Raw genomic sequence first — 15552 nt, 5'->3', positions numbered from 1 at the left:
TCCTGCAACGTGTTTAAGTTTTTACTCTGCTAACTATACATTGGAATCTACTCTGGATCAATATTGAGTAGAATTTTAGTGACATGTTGCTCCTTTCAGTTTTATCTGGTAGCAGCAAAGGGCTGTGGTAGAGCCTATGCTTTGCATTCAAAAAGTCGCAAGTTCAATTCTCCCTCCTGTCTGAAACTCTGGATAGCTGTTTCCAGTTAATGTAGACAATTCTAAGTTAAACAGTCCAATGATCTGACCCATGACCCTAACCTGATGTTTCATTCCAGCTCATGGATGAACAGATTCAATCATCATCATCAAATATATAACATTGGTATAAAATCAAACAATAATTAAATTACCTCCTAATAACAAGTCCGTATCAAATTAAAATCTAATTAGATGGCTAATTGGATCAAAAAGCACTGTGTTAGAAAGGAGATGGAAATTCTACCTGTGATGGCTTAATTGCACATGCAGATCATCACCTGATGCTCAAGTCATCGAGTGATGACACATGCATTTGCGAAACATTTTTTTAAGTGTCACCCGGATGCATCCCAAATGGGATCGCTATCAGATGTCACAGTTGGGCACGGCACCTACTAATGTCACTGCAGGAACACGTCCAACCCACCTATCACTCCAGGCTCCAGTCCACTCCACTTGACCCCAGGGATTCCTTATGCGAATGAGCGCTTCCTGCCGGCCACGATAGTCCACCTGTCAAAGTTAAGGTATTAAGACAACCGACACACATGGCTAAAGCCCTTGAATTGGTCTCCACAGCCCCTTGAAGAGAAACTCACATTCTTCAATCCTGTGACGCTATAGGCATGGCCCTTCACCAGTTTCTTGAAGGTAATGGCTTCCATGTCAAATGCACTTGTGATCTGAAGAGAGAGGATATATGGCACTGGTCAAAAGGCTTAACCCTCCCCTCTCTCCAAAAGGCAACGGACTAAAATGGCTGCTAAACACAATGTACCAGCAGCAGTTCACAGCTTGGTGTTGGTTCCTGTATATCCTAGTTGCCTCAGTGAAAAGTTCATTCACAATGTTGAAGAGGCTGTGAACTCTTACAAGCCCGTTCATTTCAGAAGGATGCAAAAGTCATGGAGTAAGGCTGCGGGCATTACAGCATCTATGTCAAAAGATGCTCAGTTTCCATAGGTTCCATAGGAAACGGGCCCTTTAGTGGGTGTAGGCTTTGACATTTGGAAAACTGTTATTTGGAAACTTGACAGAGAACTTTGGGTGAAACATCACTGGGAGTGCTGACGACATCCAGGCCTATTTCTTTACTTTTTCAAGAATAATAATAATAATAATAATTTATTATTTATACCCCGCCCATCTGGCTGGGCCTCCCCAGCCACTCTGGGCGGCTTCCAAAAGAATATTAAAATACTATGATATATCAAACATTAAAAGCATCCCTAAACAGGGCTGCCTTCAGATGTCTTCTAAAAGTCTGGTAGTTGTTGTTCTCTTTGACATCTGGTGGGAGGGCATTCCACAGGGAGGGCGCCACTTCAGAGAAGGCCCTCTGCCTGGTTCCCTGCAACTTGGCTTCTCGCAGTGAGGGAACCGCCAGAAGGCCCCTGGTGCTGGACCTCAGTGTCCGGGTAGAACGATGGGGGTGGAGACGCTCCTTCAGGTATACTGGACTGAGGCCGTTTAGGGCTTTAAAGGTCAGCACCAAGACTTTGAATTGTGCTCGGAAACGTACTGGGAGCCAATGTAGGTCTTTCAAGACCGGTGTTATATGGTCTCGGCGGCCGCTCCGTTACCAGTCTGGCTGCTGCATTCTGGATTAGTTGTAGTTTCCGGGTCACCTTCAAAGGTAGCCCCACGCAGAGTGCATTGCAGTAGTCCAAGCGGGAGATAACCAGAGCATGCACCACTCTGGCGAGGCAGTCCACAGGCAGATAGGGTCTCAGCCTGCGTACCAGATGGAGCTGGTACACAGCTGCCCTGGACACGGATTTAACCTGTGCCTCCATGGACAGCTGTGAGTCCAAAATGACTCCCAGGCTGCGCACCTGGTCCTTCAGGGGCACAGTTACCCCATTCAGGACCAGGGAGTCCTCCACACCTGCCCGCCTCCTGTCCTCCAGAAACAGTACTTCTGTCTTGTCAGGATTCAGTCTCAATCTGTTAGCCGCCATCCATCCTCCAACCGCCTCCAGACACTCACACAGGACCGTCACCGCCTTCACTGGTTCTGATTTGAAAGAGAGGTAGAGCTGGGTATCATCCGCATACTGATGAACACCCAGCCCAAACCCCCTGATGATCTCTCCCAGCGGCTGCATGTAGATGTTGAAAAGCATGGGGGAGAGGACAGAACCCTGAGGCACCCCACAAGTGAGAGCCCAGGGGTCTGAACACTCATCCCCCACCACCACTTTCTGAACACGGCCCAGGAGGAAGGAGCGGAACCACTGTATGACAGTGCCCCCAGCTCCCAGCCCCTCAAGACGGTCCAGAAGGATGTTATGGTCGATGGTATCAAACGCCGCTGAGAGATCCACCAGAACTAGGAAACAGCTCTCACCTTTGTCCCTAGCCCGCCGAAGATCATCAACCAGTGCGACCAAGGCAGTTTCAGTCCCATGATGAGGCCTGAATCCCGACTGGAAGGGATCCAAATGGTCCGCTTCTTCCAGGCATGCCTGGAGTTGTTCAGCAACCACTCGCTCAATCACCTTGCCCAACAATGGAAGATTTGAGACTGGGCGATAGTTGGCCATCGTGGCCGCATCTAAAGATGGTTTTTTAAGAAGTGGTTTGATAACCGCCTCTTTCAGCGGGTCTGGGAAGGCTCCCACAAGAGAAGACCAGCTTTTCACATTTGAAAGCAACATTCTATAGCAGGGATGGGGAACCTCCAGCCCTCCAGTTCTTGTTGGGACTACAACTCCCATCATCACTGGCCACACCGGCTGGCCTGATGGGCATTGGAAATCAACACTATCTGGAGGGCCACAGCTTCACCCATCCCCATTTTACAACATAAAGCTATTCCATAGTTTAGCTGCAAGCTATTCACCAACTGGCCACTTGTATTATTCAGAATACACTAACAGTGAAAAGTAAATGCACTGATAATGTACAGATTAGTTCTGGCCCACTAGATCATAGTGTATATATATATGGGATGTAGCCCTCATTCATTTTTCTGGCTTACTTGGCACTGCTTTTCTCCACAACAGTAGGGAGTGTGAGGGGGTGTGTGACTTATTACAACTCACAAATGGACATTTATAGAAGGTCACCCTGTGGACAATGTGAGAGCAGGCATGCAGGGCAATAAGAGTGGGTATGGAGAAAGGAAAAGCTGTTGTGTAGGAAGCTTGGCTCAGAGGCATTCCTCCTTCACAACTTGGCACCATTCCATTTTTCTTGCTTAGACTGGTGTGCACTTGTGTGTGGTCACCAATGTTGCTTTTCTCTCCTCGCATTTTAAAAACACAGGAATAATTAAAAGATGTGTGTTTGGCAAACATCTCAGACAATGGTCAGTCAAGCATGGATCTCAGACCAGCAGCTGACTAATTTGCACATAACAAGACTATTCATATGCCCCTGTTTTGCACGTCATTGTTTTCTAATTTTTAAAAGAGCTCAACTAAAGAGTAAAAGAAAATGGCAACCTGAACTGTACTGTATTAGCCTGAAACAGGGTGGTTGTCCGTACACTTTCCTAACACAAGGGGGCACCAACCAAATATCTCTTGCTACAGATGAACATGAGAAATGGAACTTCACAGCCAAACCCAGACTTGAGTTAACATTTGGGCCTATTCTACAGTTCTACCCTGACAGGTTTCCATTGACCGAATCCCTGGCCTCAGAACAAATATCAGAGCCAGATCAGGGAAGCCAGATCTCCCTCCGCTGCCCCTTTGATTCCACATCTGGAACATCCCACAAGCTCCCTATTTGGGGCACTGCTTACATCAATGGAGCAGCCCAGCAGGGATCCCCTCTCAAGAGCCTTGGAAATGATCCGGCACAAGTCTCGAGGTGGCTTCTTGAGATCGTACATCTCTGCCACGCCACCAGTGAAGTCCTCAAAGCCCTCTGTGGTGCTGCCCCCCGACAGGGCCTCATAAGAGCCGTTCAGCCTGTATGGCAAAGAGAACTGGCGGTTAGTAGGCTAGCCTTAAACCTGGCCTCCTGGAAACCGGAAGGCCCAGTTACAGAAGGTGGTGAGTTGAAGAACAAAGGAAACAAATCCAAACCAGGGCTTGCTGGGGAAAAACACACAAAAGGGAATAACTCGTGCTGAGGCAGCACTCACTTGGCATAAGCTTTTTCCAGCAGAGCACTCCAGAACTCCTGGCACTCCGCTGAGTGCACAAACACCAGCTCTCCATCCTTGGTTGGCAGCCGATCATCAATCACTACATCCACCCATTCACCAAACTGCCAGATCTGAAGAATAAGAAGTCGGAGAATAATAATGAGGTAATGCAGAGAATAATAATGAGGTAATGCAGAGTAACATAGCAAGATGGTCCAGTCGGAATCAGACCATCACTCCATCTATTATTATTATTATTATTATTATTATTATTATTAACAACAACAACAACAACAATAACTCAATCCTCCTGAAGAAGCCTGCACCTTCAGTACTGCAGGTTCGAGATAGGTGCTCAGGCTCAATAGGCTCCACCACTAAACTGGAAGAGGACTATACCACCTTAGTAAAATATATATTGCCTGGCAGTGGCTTTCCCAGGTCTTAGATGTTCTTCCCCAGCTCTACCTGGAGATGCCAGGGCTTGAACTGATGATGGTTTGCATCCAAAGGATGTACTCTACCACTGAGCTATGAGCTTTGCTGATTGGGTTGAGGTAAAGGGACAGTAGACATTAGGTTCGAACAGGGCAACTATCACTTCAGCAATAACTCCACTTCTTAGCCAAGGCTTCCTCTGTTTGCAGCTTTACATTTTCCATAGCTTAGGGTCCCATCCACCTGTGAGACAGGCTTTCCTTTGAAGCACTTTCTGTGGGAAAGATGAGCCTTACCTGGAAGTGAAAGATGCCCGCATAGTCCTCCTGAAAGCTTTGTCCATGGGGTACAACCCTGTGCAAAAGTTCCTCATTGAGAGTCAAGGAACCAATAGCAGCTAGCAACCAGCAGTCACCTGATAAATAAGGAAATAGATGTCAACTCAGGCTGTATTCAGATGTGGGGATTGCTGAACCAGTTTTCCTGGTGACACTTTTGTCCCAGTTTCTGACATTCCTTTTACACTGCATTACTAGCTGCATTATGGAACAGTGGCTTTTTGACTGATAGACTGCCCAGGTCACACTAAACTCCACTCACTCCCATAAGCATAGTGGTACACAAAAGCAGACAGCAGACATGTTCCCACAATCCCACCCTTTATGCTCATGTGCGCTACGATTCCCCCACGAAAATGGCAGGAAAGAGTAGTTATGTTGGCATACCACCCCAAATTTCATCCTCCAATTCCCCCCCCCCCAGTTAATGGTGTTGCAAACGGATTTTCCCTGGAAGCAATTAATAGGGGAATGAGCACTAAATGTCCGCTGCACTTCCAGAAGTGGCTTTTATGTTATGTGAAAGATCACATAAACTTTGTCGGGGGGGGGAGGGGAGGAGGGGGAAGGAATGAAGTGCTGTCTGAATGAAGCCTCAGTTTCCCAGTGGACCTGGATTCCTAATATCCTTATTTCTTCTCTAGGTTTCCAGTATCAGCAAATTCCTCATAATCTGAAATCACCAGAAAACTTGGAATATCCTCTCTTGCTCTTAAGATTCATTTATGGTGCCTCCAGCTTCCCTCTCAATCCAAGGGATAAACACACATTACCCACCCAGAGCCCCCTGGCAGATATCTGTCCTTGTAGCACCTCCAACGATAAACTGGGGGTCATCCACAATTTCCTGCAAAGAGGAAAGAAAAATGGAATATAAACTGTGGCTGGGTTCTTCAGAATACTCATACACATATAGTGGGAGCACTGAATACACAACATGAATGCAACATCCTTAAACGGAAACAGGCAAAGACTATTATGGCTCAGATCCATATAGTGTTCCTTTCTCCCACATCAGTGCTGCTCTTCTTTTTAATATCTCCTGCTCTCTCTGACCTTCCTGCTCTGGTTTCTTGGGTTATGGTCTAAATGTGTTCTGGAGGGTTTAAGAACACACACACAAATCTTAGGATTCTTGCAACTTTCTTTTCCTTTATTTTACTGTGCATGCGAGAAATGAATACAATGCACAAGTTCTTTGTTGAGGACCTATTTTTGCAGTGCTTTACATAAAAAGTTGGAAGTGCCATAACAAAAAAGGAGAGTGTTTTTACAAAAACAAAAACCAGCAGAATCTAGAAACCAAATCTAACACATTCAATGAAGTATTCTGTTACTTGTGAAAGCTTCTGGCCTTAAAGGGAGACTCTATGTTGGAACATCTCCTGGTTCAGTTTGGCACTGAAGTACAGTAATGAATGGTTGGCATCAGAGTTCAGTTGAGCCAGGCAGCTGCTATCGCCCAGACCAGTTAAAGCACAGTTCAGGCAAGATGCTGGCAATCTAATGCTGATAATGCATTTTTGAGCCATACACTATGCCTGTGTTTTGTGGTGCCCTATTTTCTGAGCAGAAATCGTTAGTTTTAACTTTAGTTTCAGGAAAATCCTTGACATTTGCAGGTGTTCGCACATTTTTAAATTATATTTCTGTGGTGTGGGAATTACAGATAGGCAGCGGAAGCAGAATCTGCAAAACCTTATGGCTGCAAAGAGGTTTATACTTCAAGGCTGGAAGCATAAACACCCACCACCCACCCTGAATATCTCATTGCTCTTTCTACATGTGAACAAGTAGACATGTGGATTGCTTATATTAATATACATGTTTAAGTCAGGATTGATTGTCTTAAAAGGATTAATGTGAGCAGACAATGTTTTCTTCTTGTTGAATACCACCTATAATCTCAAACAAGTTTTACTCAGGGTAGACCCATTGAAATCAATGGACCCAACATAATCATATTCATTAATTTGTACTCTGAAAAAAACTTAGTTGAATACACACCCATCTATCCATTCGGGGAGAGGGGGAGAAAGAGCTGGCTAACCTGTGGCCCTCCAGATGTTACAATTTCCATCAGTTCCAGCCAGCATGACCAATGGTGAGATTAGAAGGAAACAATAGTCTATCAATAGTCTAAGGAGTGTACCAAGTTTACAATAAATACCGTATTTTTCCATGTATAAGACAATGTTTTTTGCTTAAAACTTTTAGTCAAAAATTGGGGGCTGTCTTATACCCAAATGGTGAGTGTACAGCGGTTCAGGATTGAGTGCAGGCTGCCTGGACTCGGGTTCAAGCTCGGACTCTGGCGCAGATGGTCTGGGCAGGATTTTGGGCTCTGGCTCTTGTGGCCCAGGCTTGGGTCTGACCCAATTTCTAAACTTTGGGTTCCAAAAATTAGGAGTTGTCTTATATGTGGGGGCATCTTATACATAAAAAAATACAGTATGCAAGCCAGCATTTTTGTCACCTTATAATAGATGGAGAATGTGAGAGAGCAGCTTGTTTAAGGCTGTGAGTCCACAGCAGACTGGATATCATCATCTATGATTTGGTTTGCACCAGCTTGCGCAGATCTCATATGGTTGTATCAAAGGATTTCTTCCTATGCCTTATTACGGTTCTACTTTTTCCTCACCAAGAACCAGGCCATACCAAAGCTTAGAGGGAGACTTTGCATATAAATGATGCTACATACCCCAAACCTTGAAGCAAAATGGACAACCCTATTCAACTAAATAATGGCTCCAAAACACGGGCTTGTGCCATCGATACACAGGAAGCTGCTGGGAACTCTAGAGAGCTCTATTGTAGTGAATATTCAAGTGCAGAAATTGGTTGTCTGGCATTTCTCCACCCCTTTTGCAGACTAGACGATCTTCTGCAAGCTCAGATGCATTTGAAGTTGGGCTGGATCCCAGAGTCAACTAAAATTTATTGAAGGGGCAAAGCAAGAGGTCCAAATGAGAAAAGCGGGACTAATTAGAAGATGGAAAGAGGCCACCAGAAGCAAATAATAATGATAATAAATGCTACAGTTGGATCCATGAACAAAGAGGCTTTTAATAAAAGCTGCTAACAGAATGCAGAACAGCAGGTCAAAGTGGTCCTCCGAGGGTCCCTTCAAGCCAGGTACTCACCGAAGGACGCATCCAGCGAACTCCGCGGGTTTTGGAAGAATTTGGCCCCAATTCCTTGAATCCAAGGACTGAGGGGATGGCAGGAAACTGAGGGTCCTCAAACAAGGTGCCGCTCTCCAGACATTGCTGCTTCAGGGTCTCATAATCTTGGCCAAGGTACTTAATGGCATTGTTGTGCTGGCCCACACCCTCGGCCCGTAAACGGTTCCATTCTAGTTTGGCAGCCATTCCACCAAAAGGCATCATGGCACAGCAAGCAAGGTGCGGGCAACGGATACCTCAGCAACACTCCTAAAATCCAAAATAAAAATCCATTGTGAGATGAGACACAGATTACTGAAGCTGATTAAGGGTATCCAGCATGTGCATCTATGTTTTTATGATTATACATTTTAAAATTCCTGTCTTGCCTTTCAGGTAAAACAAGGAAGTGCAATATCTATTTATAAGATATAGTTTGGGGAACAAAAAACATTTCAAAGACTGAAAAACAGTTTAAAACAGTCCTAATCGCCATGGCTAATCAGGAAAAACCAAAACAGTAGTAATGTCTTGGGGGGGGGGTTCTCCATTTTGTTCTGCATACTGGGGAGGGCAAATCACCAATTTGGAAATATTCCTCCATACTACAAGGGGCAATGCATTGACTGAATAAGCCTTCATGCTCTTGTGAACAATATTTGTCCGTAGGTTGAACTATGTAGTTGGGTGCATTTGTCAAAGATACTCCCAGCCATTTATATGCCCCACTGTTTCCACAAGGAGCTCAGGATCACACACAGAGAGAGTCCTCTCATTATTCCTTCACAACAACCCAAGAAATAGGTCATCCAGTTTCATGCCTTCTGTCAGCTTGGAGGCCAAGTTGTGATTTGCACCTGGGCTCCTCCACACATGCGAAGACAAATGCACCACACTGGCTTGCAGGCCATGCCATACAGCAAATGGATCTCACTATAGCCTGGGGGACACCCTTTACTGAGCACAGATCAGGTTAGGACATTCTGGGCAGCCCACAAGAAGATGGCTTCTAGCTGTGCACAGCTGTAGGCCAGAGACAATAATGCCTGCAGACCCAGCGAAAAGAAATCCCAGAAGCCCCAGCTCTGGCAGGAATAAGAAAACCAAAGAAGCAAATAGAGCTCATCTGACAGGATGAGCGTTTTGGGGAGAGTGCCACCAGTCACCCCACACTCAGACATCTAACTCAGAAGCCTGAAAAGACCACTGAGAAATGCAAGCACTCTTTGGTAACCAGGTGTTAGTGAAATACCATGCAAAACAGATGTGTTTGTATATGCATGAAAATATTTACATCATCCTGACTTCCAAATTTCCTGGGTTATGTTTCGGTTTGGGTTTTTTTTTGGCAGACTTTAGAAGATTAAGACACCCTAGGAGAAAGAAAGAAAGAAAGAAAGAAAGAAAGAAAGAAAGAAAGAAAGAAAGAAAATGTAATAGATACTCGAGCAACAAAATCCCACTTAACCAGTGTTTCTCAAAATTGAGTCCCCAGCTGTTGTTGGACTACAATTCCCACCATTGCTGACTACTGGTCCTGGCTTGCTAGGGATGATGGGAGTTGTAGTCCAACAACAGTAGAGACCCAAGTTTGAGAAACATTGCACTTAACGTATTATTATTATTATTATTATTATTATTATTATTATTATTATTTGAATTTATATACCACCCTATATCTGGAGGTTTCAGGGCAGTTCACAATAGAGTCCTGCTGGATCAGGCCGGTTGCCCATCCACCCCAGCATTGTGTTCTTGTGGTGAGAAACAGCTATGCGAAGCTGACAAGCAGGGCCTGTGTGCAACAGCGCTCTCCCCCTTGCGATGTCCAGCAACTGGGAGCATTATCATTGATAGTGGCATAGTAGCTGTATTTTTTCCAGGTGATGCTGACATCATTATTCAGCTAGCATTCCGGGACAATGTATTTTTTAAAAACGCTTTTTCTTCTCATGCAAAAAGATCCATCAGCCTCAGCCAGCATAACCAATTGTCAGGTATGATTAGAGCTGGAGTACAAGATCATTGGGAGGGCCACAGGGTCCCTGTGTAAATGGTAGAGATTCACTACTGCCTGTGTGGAAATTACAGTATTTTGCAACCCACATGAAGATGTGCTCATTTCACTGTGTGCACATATATCTGTACATCTACATGCTACAGGAATCCATCAGCAGCTCCGCCTTCCATTCACATAGTGAAATAGATCCTCGATGTACATGCATTTGACACACATAGTTTCCTATATGGGAAGACAAACAAATCCACCCTTCACAAACCAGAACTTTCCACACTCAAAAACAACATTTGTCACAGTTCCTCCCAGCTGAGTTCAAGCATTCTACATACCCCTCTAGGCTGCTTGTTCTGAAAGACAAAAGTCAAATTTACCTCAGAACTATGCTTTGGGGCAATATATGTCAGCAAATATCTTACCAAGGTTTAACTGCCTCTAGGGACTTGATGGCAGCTATCATGAGAGAGAAAACTAGTTTACATCAGGGTAAAAGTCACAAAAAACAAGTTCACACAACTTCTCACCCCACAAGGTATGCATATTTCCATGCAGACCAGGCCAGTCATTCTTTCTCTCTTTCTCTGACTCACTGGGCAGGGCGAAATGAAACGGAATCACCAAGCACATTCATATTCATCATAGCAACCGTTTCCTGATCTGTGGTTTCATTATTCTAAAGAAGTCAGCCTGCTAACAGAAAGCACACTTAGACAATTATGACATGGATGTGTGTGTCCCCCTCAGATACAGGGTGTCCCTGATGCAGGTCCTCAGTCACAGGACCAAGGTCTGGCACATAGGAGAACTGAGGCAAATGAAATGGGAAGCTTGTGACTGGATCATCTCTCAATATGGTATTTAAGCCACTTCCCAGGTCCCCTCAGTGGGCATAAGTATGGGACGAAACCCTTAATTTATGAAATAATTGTAATAATACATTTGTGTTCTGTTTTGGTGTTATTAAAATCAAGAGCCACATGCTTTTTGTTACGCTACCAGGCTGCATTTGTGGGTCATAACATTGAAAATGCAAGCTTTCTTTTTATTGAGCTCTTTTGGATAGAACGCTGCATGTTTCCCCTTTACATTTCTGTAAACTTTACAGAAACCACAATCTAAAGTGAAAGGAGCAGGCAGACACTTTTAAAACTGAAAATTCAGGAAAGGATCCTGGAACAATCCTGTGACGGAGCCAGCCCCCCTTCCCTGTCATTTCATGGCCCCGTGGGCAGCCCCATATCAGAACGGATGGCTGAAGTTATCTTAAGCAACTGCAACAGCCAGCACACAGGAAACTATTTGAGAACAATATGTAGGAGGGAAACCCTGTGCTATTAGCTGACAAAAAGTAGTGGCTTGGAAAGGGTGGGGGAGAAGGGAGAGACACATTATGCAGCAGTGCAAGTCAAAGTGGACTAACTCCAGTCCCGTATACTTGTTAAGTATGAAGGAACAAAAACAAAACAAAAAGCACCCACCTCTTTGTTTAAGAGAAGATTTAAGGTGTATACAAATTCACTCACGCATTAAAAAGCTTGGAAGCATTAAGTTACGACACCTGGCCTTAGCTCACTGCCACACAAGCAGGAAAACACCTTCTATCTCATAATATTGTGCTTGCTTATGACTTAGCTGCCATGCACTAACACTTACCTTTGTGTATAGTGCACTTGTAGCATGTTGCAGCACATGAGAACACAAGTGTCAATCTGGCCAACAAGACACAAATTGCACCCCTTTTAGTTGAATGATTCCTTTAAAATGGGATCCATAATTTATTTCCACAAAAGCCTTGAATTTTTGACACAATATATAGACAAGAAAGGAGCTTTTTCATGGCCACACTCACGTCACTGGAGTCCCCACTCTTGGCATTTGTCTGGGAGTCAAAAACCTTTTCTTTTCAGTTGTATTTCAGTCTATCAGTTGGCTGCTTTTATCTGAGTGGTTGCATATATTACTGCTGTGTTTTTTCTGCTGTTTATTTATTAGGTATGTGCATTTTCAATATGTCTTCATTTATATTTTGATTTATTTTCTGTTTATTGTTAGTCTCTAGGTCAATATTCCATTAAACAGGTGAAACATAAATAATAAAGCTTCATAAATAAATGCCATTCTTTGGGTAGGCAAAATGTCATTTCTCTAGAAAGACAGAAAAACCTCAACTGTACAAAAGCCTATTAGCAGAGGAGGAGTAAACTGTCTTAATTTAAGAATGTATTATGCAGTTGTGTATCAGAATGGCTAAATAGGGAGGATATTTCTCCAGGATGAACTCTAATGCAAAGTTATACAAAAATAGCTCTGGAATATTTATCCAATCTTTAAACAAACTTCAACATCTCACAAACTTAAAAAGAAATAATGAATGCTAGGTTTAATATTTAAACAGTTATAACACAGCCATTCCTCACGAGCTTCTTGCCATTTGGTCAGATTTTCCCCTCTTGCGGGTCAAATTCTGTACAGATAGTGCAAATTGTTTTGATTTTATGACAAATAAGACTTTTCAGGTGCTATAATTGCAGACTGCTGAAACAGCTGCTCACCTTCCTTACAGAGCCACTCCCAGTTATATTGCTGCCAGTACTTAGAAACACTGGAATCATATCAGCAACCAATTGCTGGCAGTATTTATAGATGCAGGTAGCACATTTTAATTGCACATTAGCACAGTTAGCTTCTGTTGGTTCCCAGAGCACAACTCAGTAGCTATTATTGCTGTAAGGCACGAGTGTTTCGCCAACAAAAAAATTGTCTGCAAACATGGTTGTAAGGTAAGAGACCCATATATGTAACTTCTGGTGTTTTCCTTTTTCCACTATCAATTCCTGTATTATGAGAACGTGTCTTTCCTCATTTTCTCACGGAAGTATAAGCAACCTAACAAAATGTCAACCAGCTGCCTATTGCCATTACCACAAATGATGCCTGGCTTTGGCTACACTGGCAGGTGCCATGGGGTTCTACATGTAGCGGACACACTAGGGGTGCACCTGGCAGGCCTGTGTGCTGGTCTTTTGCCCCACATCCAGGAAAATCATAGGAAGTTTGCCTATGCCTGCTTTAGGGCTACCGCTCTCCTCCTTCGTGCATCTTGTACACACTCACTGGACTCATTCCCAAGGCACTGTCTGGACAGGGGTTGGAGACCAAGGGGCAGGCACCCACAAGGGCAGGATCCCAAATCCAACCCATCATTTGATGCCCAGTTTTACTAAACAAACAGTCAAATCTATGTTTATCCTTTAAGTCCCCAAGTTTCCAAAATACTGCCTTGTCTGGATGATCAGAGTTCCGATTAAGAAGGTTTAAAGTGGCCCCACAAGCAAACCCCCATCCTCTGTAAAAACAACAACCCAAAGTCACACTTCCCCCCATTGCCCGCAAGAGATCAAGTGCTATAGTCTATAGACTATAACCAGAAAAGGCCTTCCTGCTTTTCTGAAGTCCTAGCATACAGCTACTATTTTGGATTGTTTAATTCAGTCACTTTCCCAGTCTCCCATATTCCCCCAAACCAGGCACTCTGCCAATCAGATCAGCCAGTGCTTAATCAGCTTCTAAACATTTGCAAAATGGAAAGGGATACCCTCTTCTCCCTGCCGCTCCCTTCAGCCTTTCAGCACACTCTCTCGACCATGCAGTTTGAAATGGGTTTCACATAGCTGGCACAATCATTTGATTTTGCAGAAAGAAAACATTTCCTGCTACTTCAATTTCCTGCTGCTGTACATGCAAACTAAAAATGGTACTTCTGAATTCCCAGTGCAGAGAGAGTTCTGCGCAGTTTCCCAGAGGCAGCGTTCCTCTGCAGCACTGGCAGCAGGGTCAAGTCCCGAGTTCCTCGCTTTCTACCTCTCCCCTTGTGCCAGACCAAAATGACCAGCTACCAGGACTCTGATCTGTGAGAACAGTTGTATCCGGCTGCAGATTTCTGAGCTGCGGGCCTCTTTATGACATTCAAGTCCAAACACAGAGACCTTCATTCGAAGCAGAATCTGTCTAGAGTCAATCCAGGGAGGGAAGGATATTCAAGATGTTCCTCAAGGTGAAACACTGCCTGCCACTCAGCACAGCTTCCTTTCTTACATTAATATCTGCAAGGAGGACTGACACCTGCAGCCGAAGTGGTACAGTCCAAGAAACAGTTCTTAGCCCTTGGAGGACTTGCTGGGTTGCATGAGCTGGCATTTAGCAAAATCTTGTGCATGAGCTAGAGATGGCCATGGAGAAAATGATGGGAGTGTGGAGCTGTGACACAGAGCAGCCCAAGCAGATGCAGAAGCTGCCTGCCTCCCACTCCTCCCCAAGAGAAATGCCGCCTGTCCTTACACCTAAAAATTGAGACAGTAACATCAACAGCTGTAAGCTATATCCAGTGATCTGCAAGTTATTTCAGCTATGTCAGCAGGCAGCTCCCAGATTATCTAGCACTGAAGACATAGCAACTGACTGCTAGAATACAATGCACTTTTTCAGGCAGAGCGATGGCCTCCAGCTCTTCAGTCACTACACCATTCTGCTGTATTTGGGAAGGCCTTGGCTCCCTGCCACCCTCCAGGATTAATCCCAGGCGCCTGCTGCAGTGCAAAAAGCACTTTGCTTCCTGCTTTCCCAGCTCCTTTGCAGCACGAACACCCTGGCCAAGGGCTTCTACACAGAACCGCTCAAAGGAGAAGGCGGTCACAGTGCCACCAGAGCATCCTATAAGGGGAAGGGAGAAAGCAATAGTTAAGCAGTCCATTCCAGCGGCTCAGTCCCGATTGCTAGCACCCCACACAACTGGGGATAACATGGACAATACAGATTTAGTACACGTGGTAGATATCAGCTAGCTCATACAATACAGCACTTATTCTTTAAAAAGCCCTCACAATTGCAGAGGAAAGCAGGAATGTGCTGATGGTGTCCAGTCAGGTTCCATTTACCACATGCTTTTAGTCCAGGAATAGGCAAACTCGGCCTTCCAGATGTTTTGGGACTACAATTCCCATCATCCCTGACTACTGTTCCTGTTAGCTAGGGTGATGGGAGTTGTAGTCCCAAAACACCTGGAGGGCCGAGTTTGCCTATGCCTGTTTTAGTCAGCCCAACTCTCAGCCTCCCCAATCAATAAAAGGAGAAAGGTCCAGTAGACTGGAAACCTGAATGCTGGAAGAACAATAAATTTGGAAATATATGCAGATATTATTAATTTTCATAAACACAAGCATAGGCGCCAACTCCTACAGGCCAAGGGGGCTTCAACCCCCCAATAAAATATTTGAGGGGGCTGAGCCCCCC

General features: G+C 44.6%; 1 protein-coding gene across 3 annotated transcripts in view; it reads right to left on the bottom strand.

The window, feature by feature from the left end:
- Nucleotides 1-15552, bottom strand: part of CAPN11 (calpain 11) — a 35385-nt gene that overhangs the window by 15184 nt on the left and 4649 nt on the right. For 2 of the 3 annotated variants that reach the window (XM_083733960.1, XM_083733962.1), the window contains exons 2-8: nucleotides 8226-8516; nucleotides 5857-5926; nucleotides 5038-5156; nucleotides 4301-4434; nucleotides 3956-4124; nucleotides 801-884; nucleotides 629-714 (exon numbers count right to left, since the gene is read on the bottom strand). In XM_083733960.1, coding sequence (XP_083590086.1) covers nucleotides 629-714; nucleotides 801-884; nucleotides 3956-4124; nucleotides 4301-4434; nucleotides 5038-5156; nucleotides 5857-5926; nucleotides 8226-8471 — 908 coding nt within the window. In that variant the 5' untranslated portion in view covers nucleotides 8472-8516. Of the gene's footprint in view, nucleotides 1-628; nucleotides 715-800; nucleotides 885-3955; nucleotides 4125-4300; nucleotides 4435-5037; nucleotides 5157-5856; nucleotides 5927-8225; nucleotides 8517-9540; nucleotides 9620-15552 lie in introns of all 3 variants that reach the window. The other variant, XM_083733961.1, reaches the window with a different exon arrangement.

The sequence above is a fragment of the Podarcis gaigeae genome, assembly GCF_964106915.1.
Source record: "Podarcis gaigeae genome assembly, chromosome: 3".
NCBI lineage: Eukaryota > Metazoa > Chordata > Lepidosauria > Squamata > Lacertidae > Podarcis > Podarcis gaigeae.
This window is presented reverse-complemented; position numbering and strand designations above follow the sequence as displayed.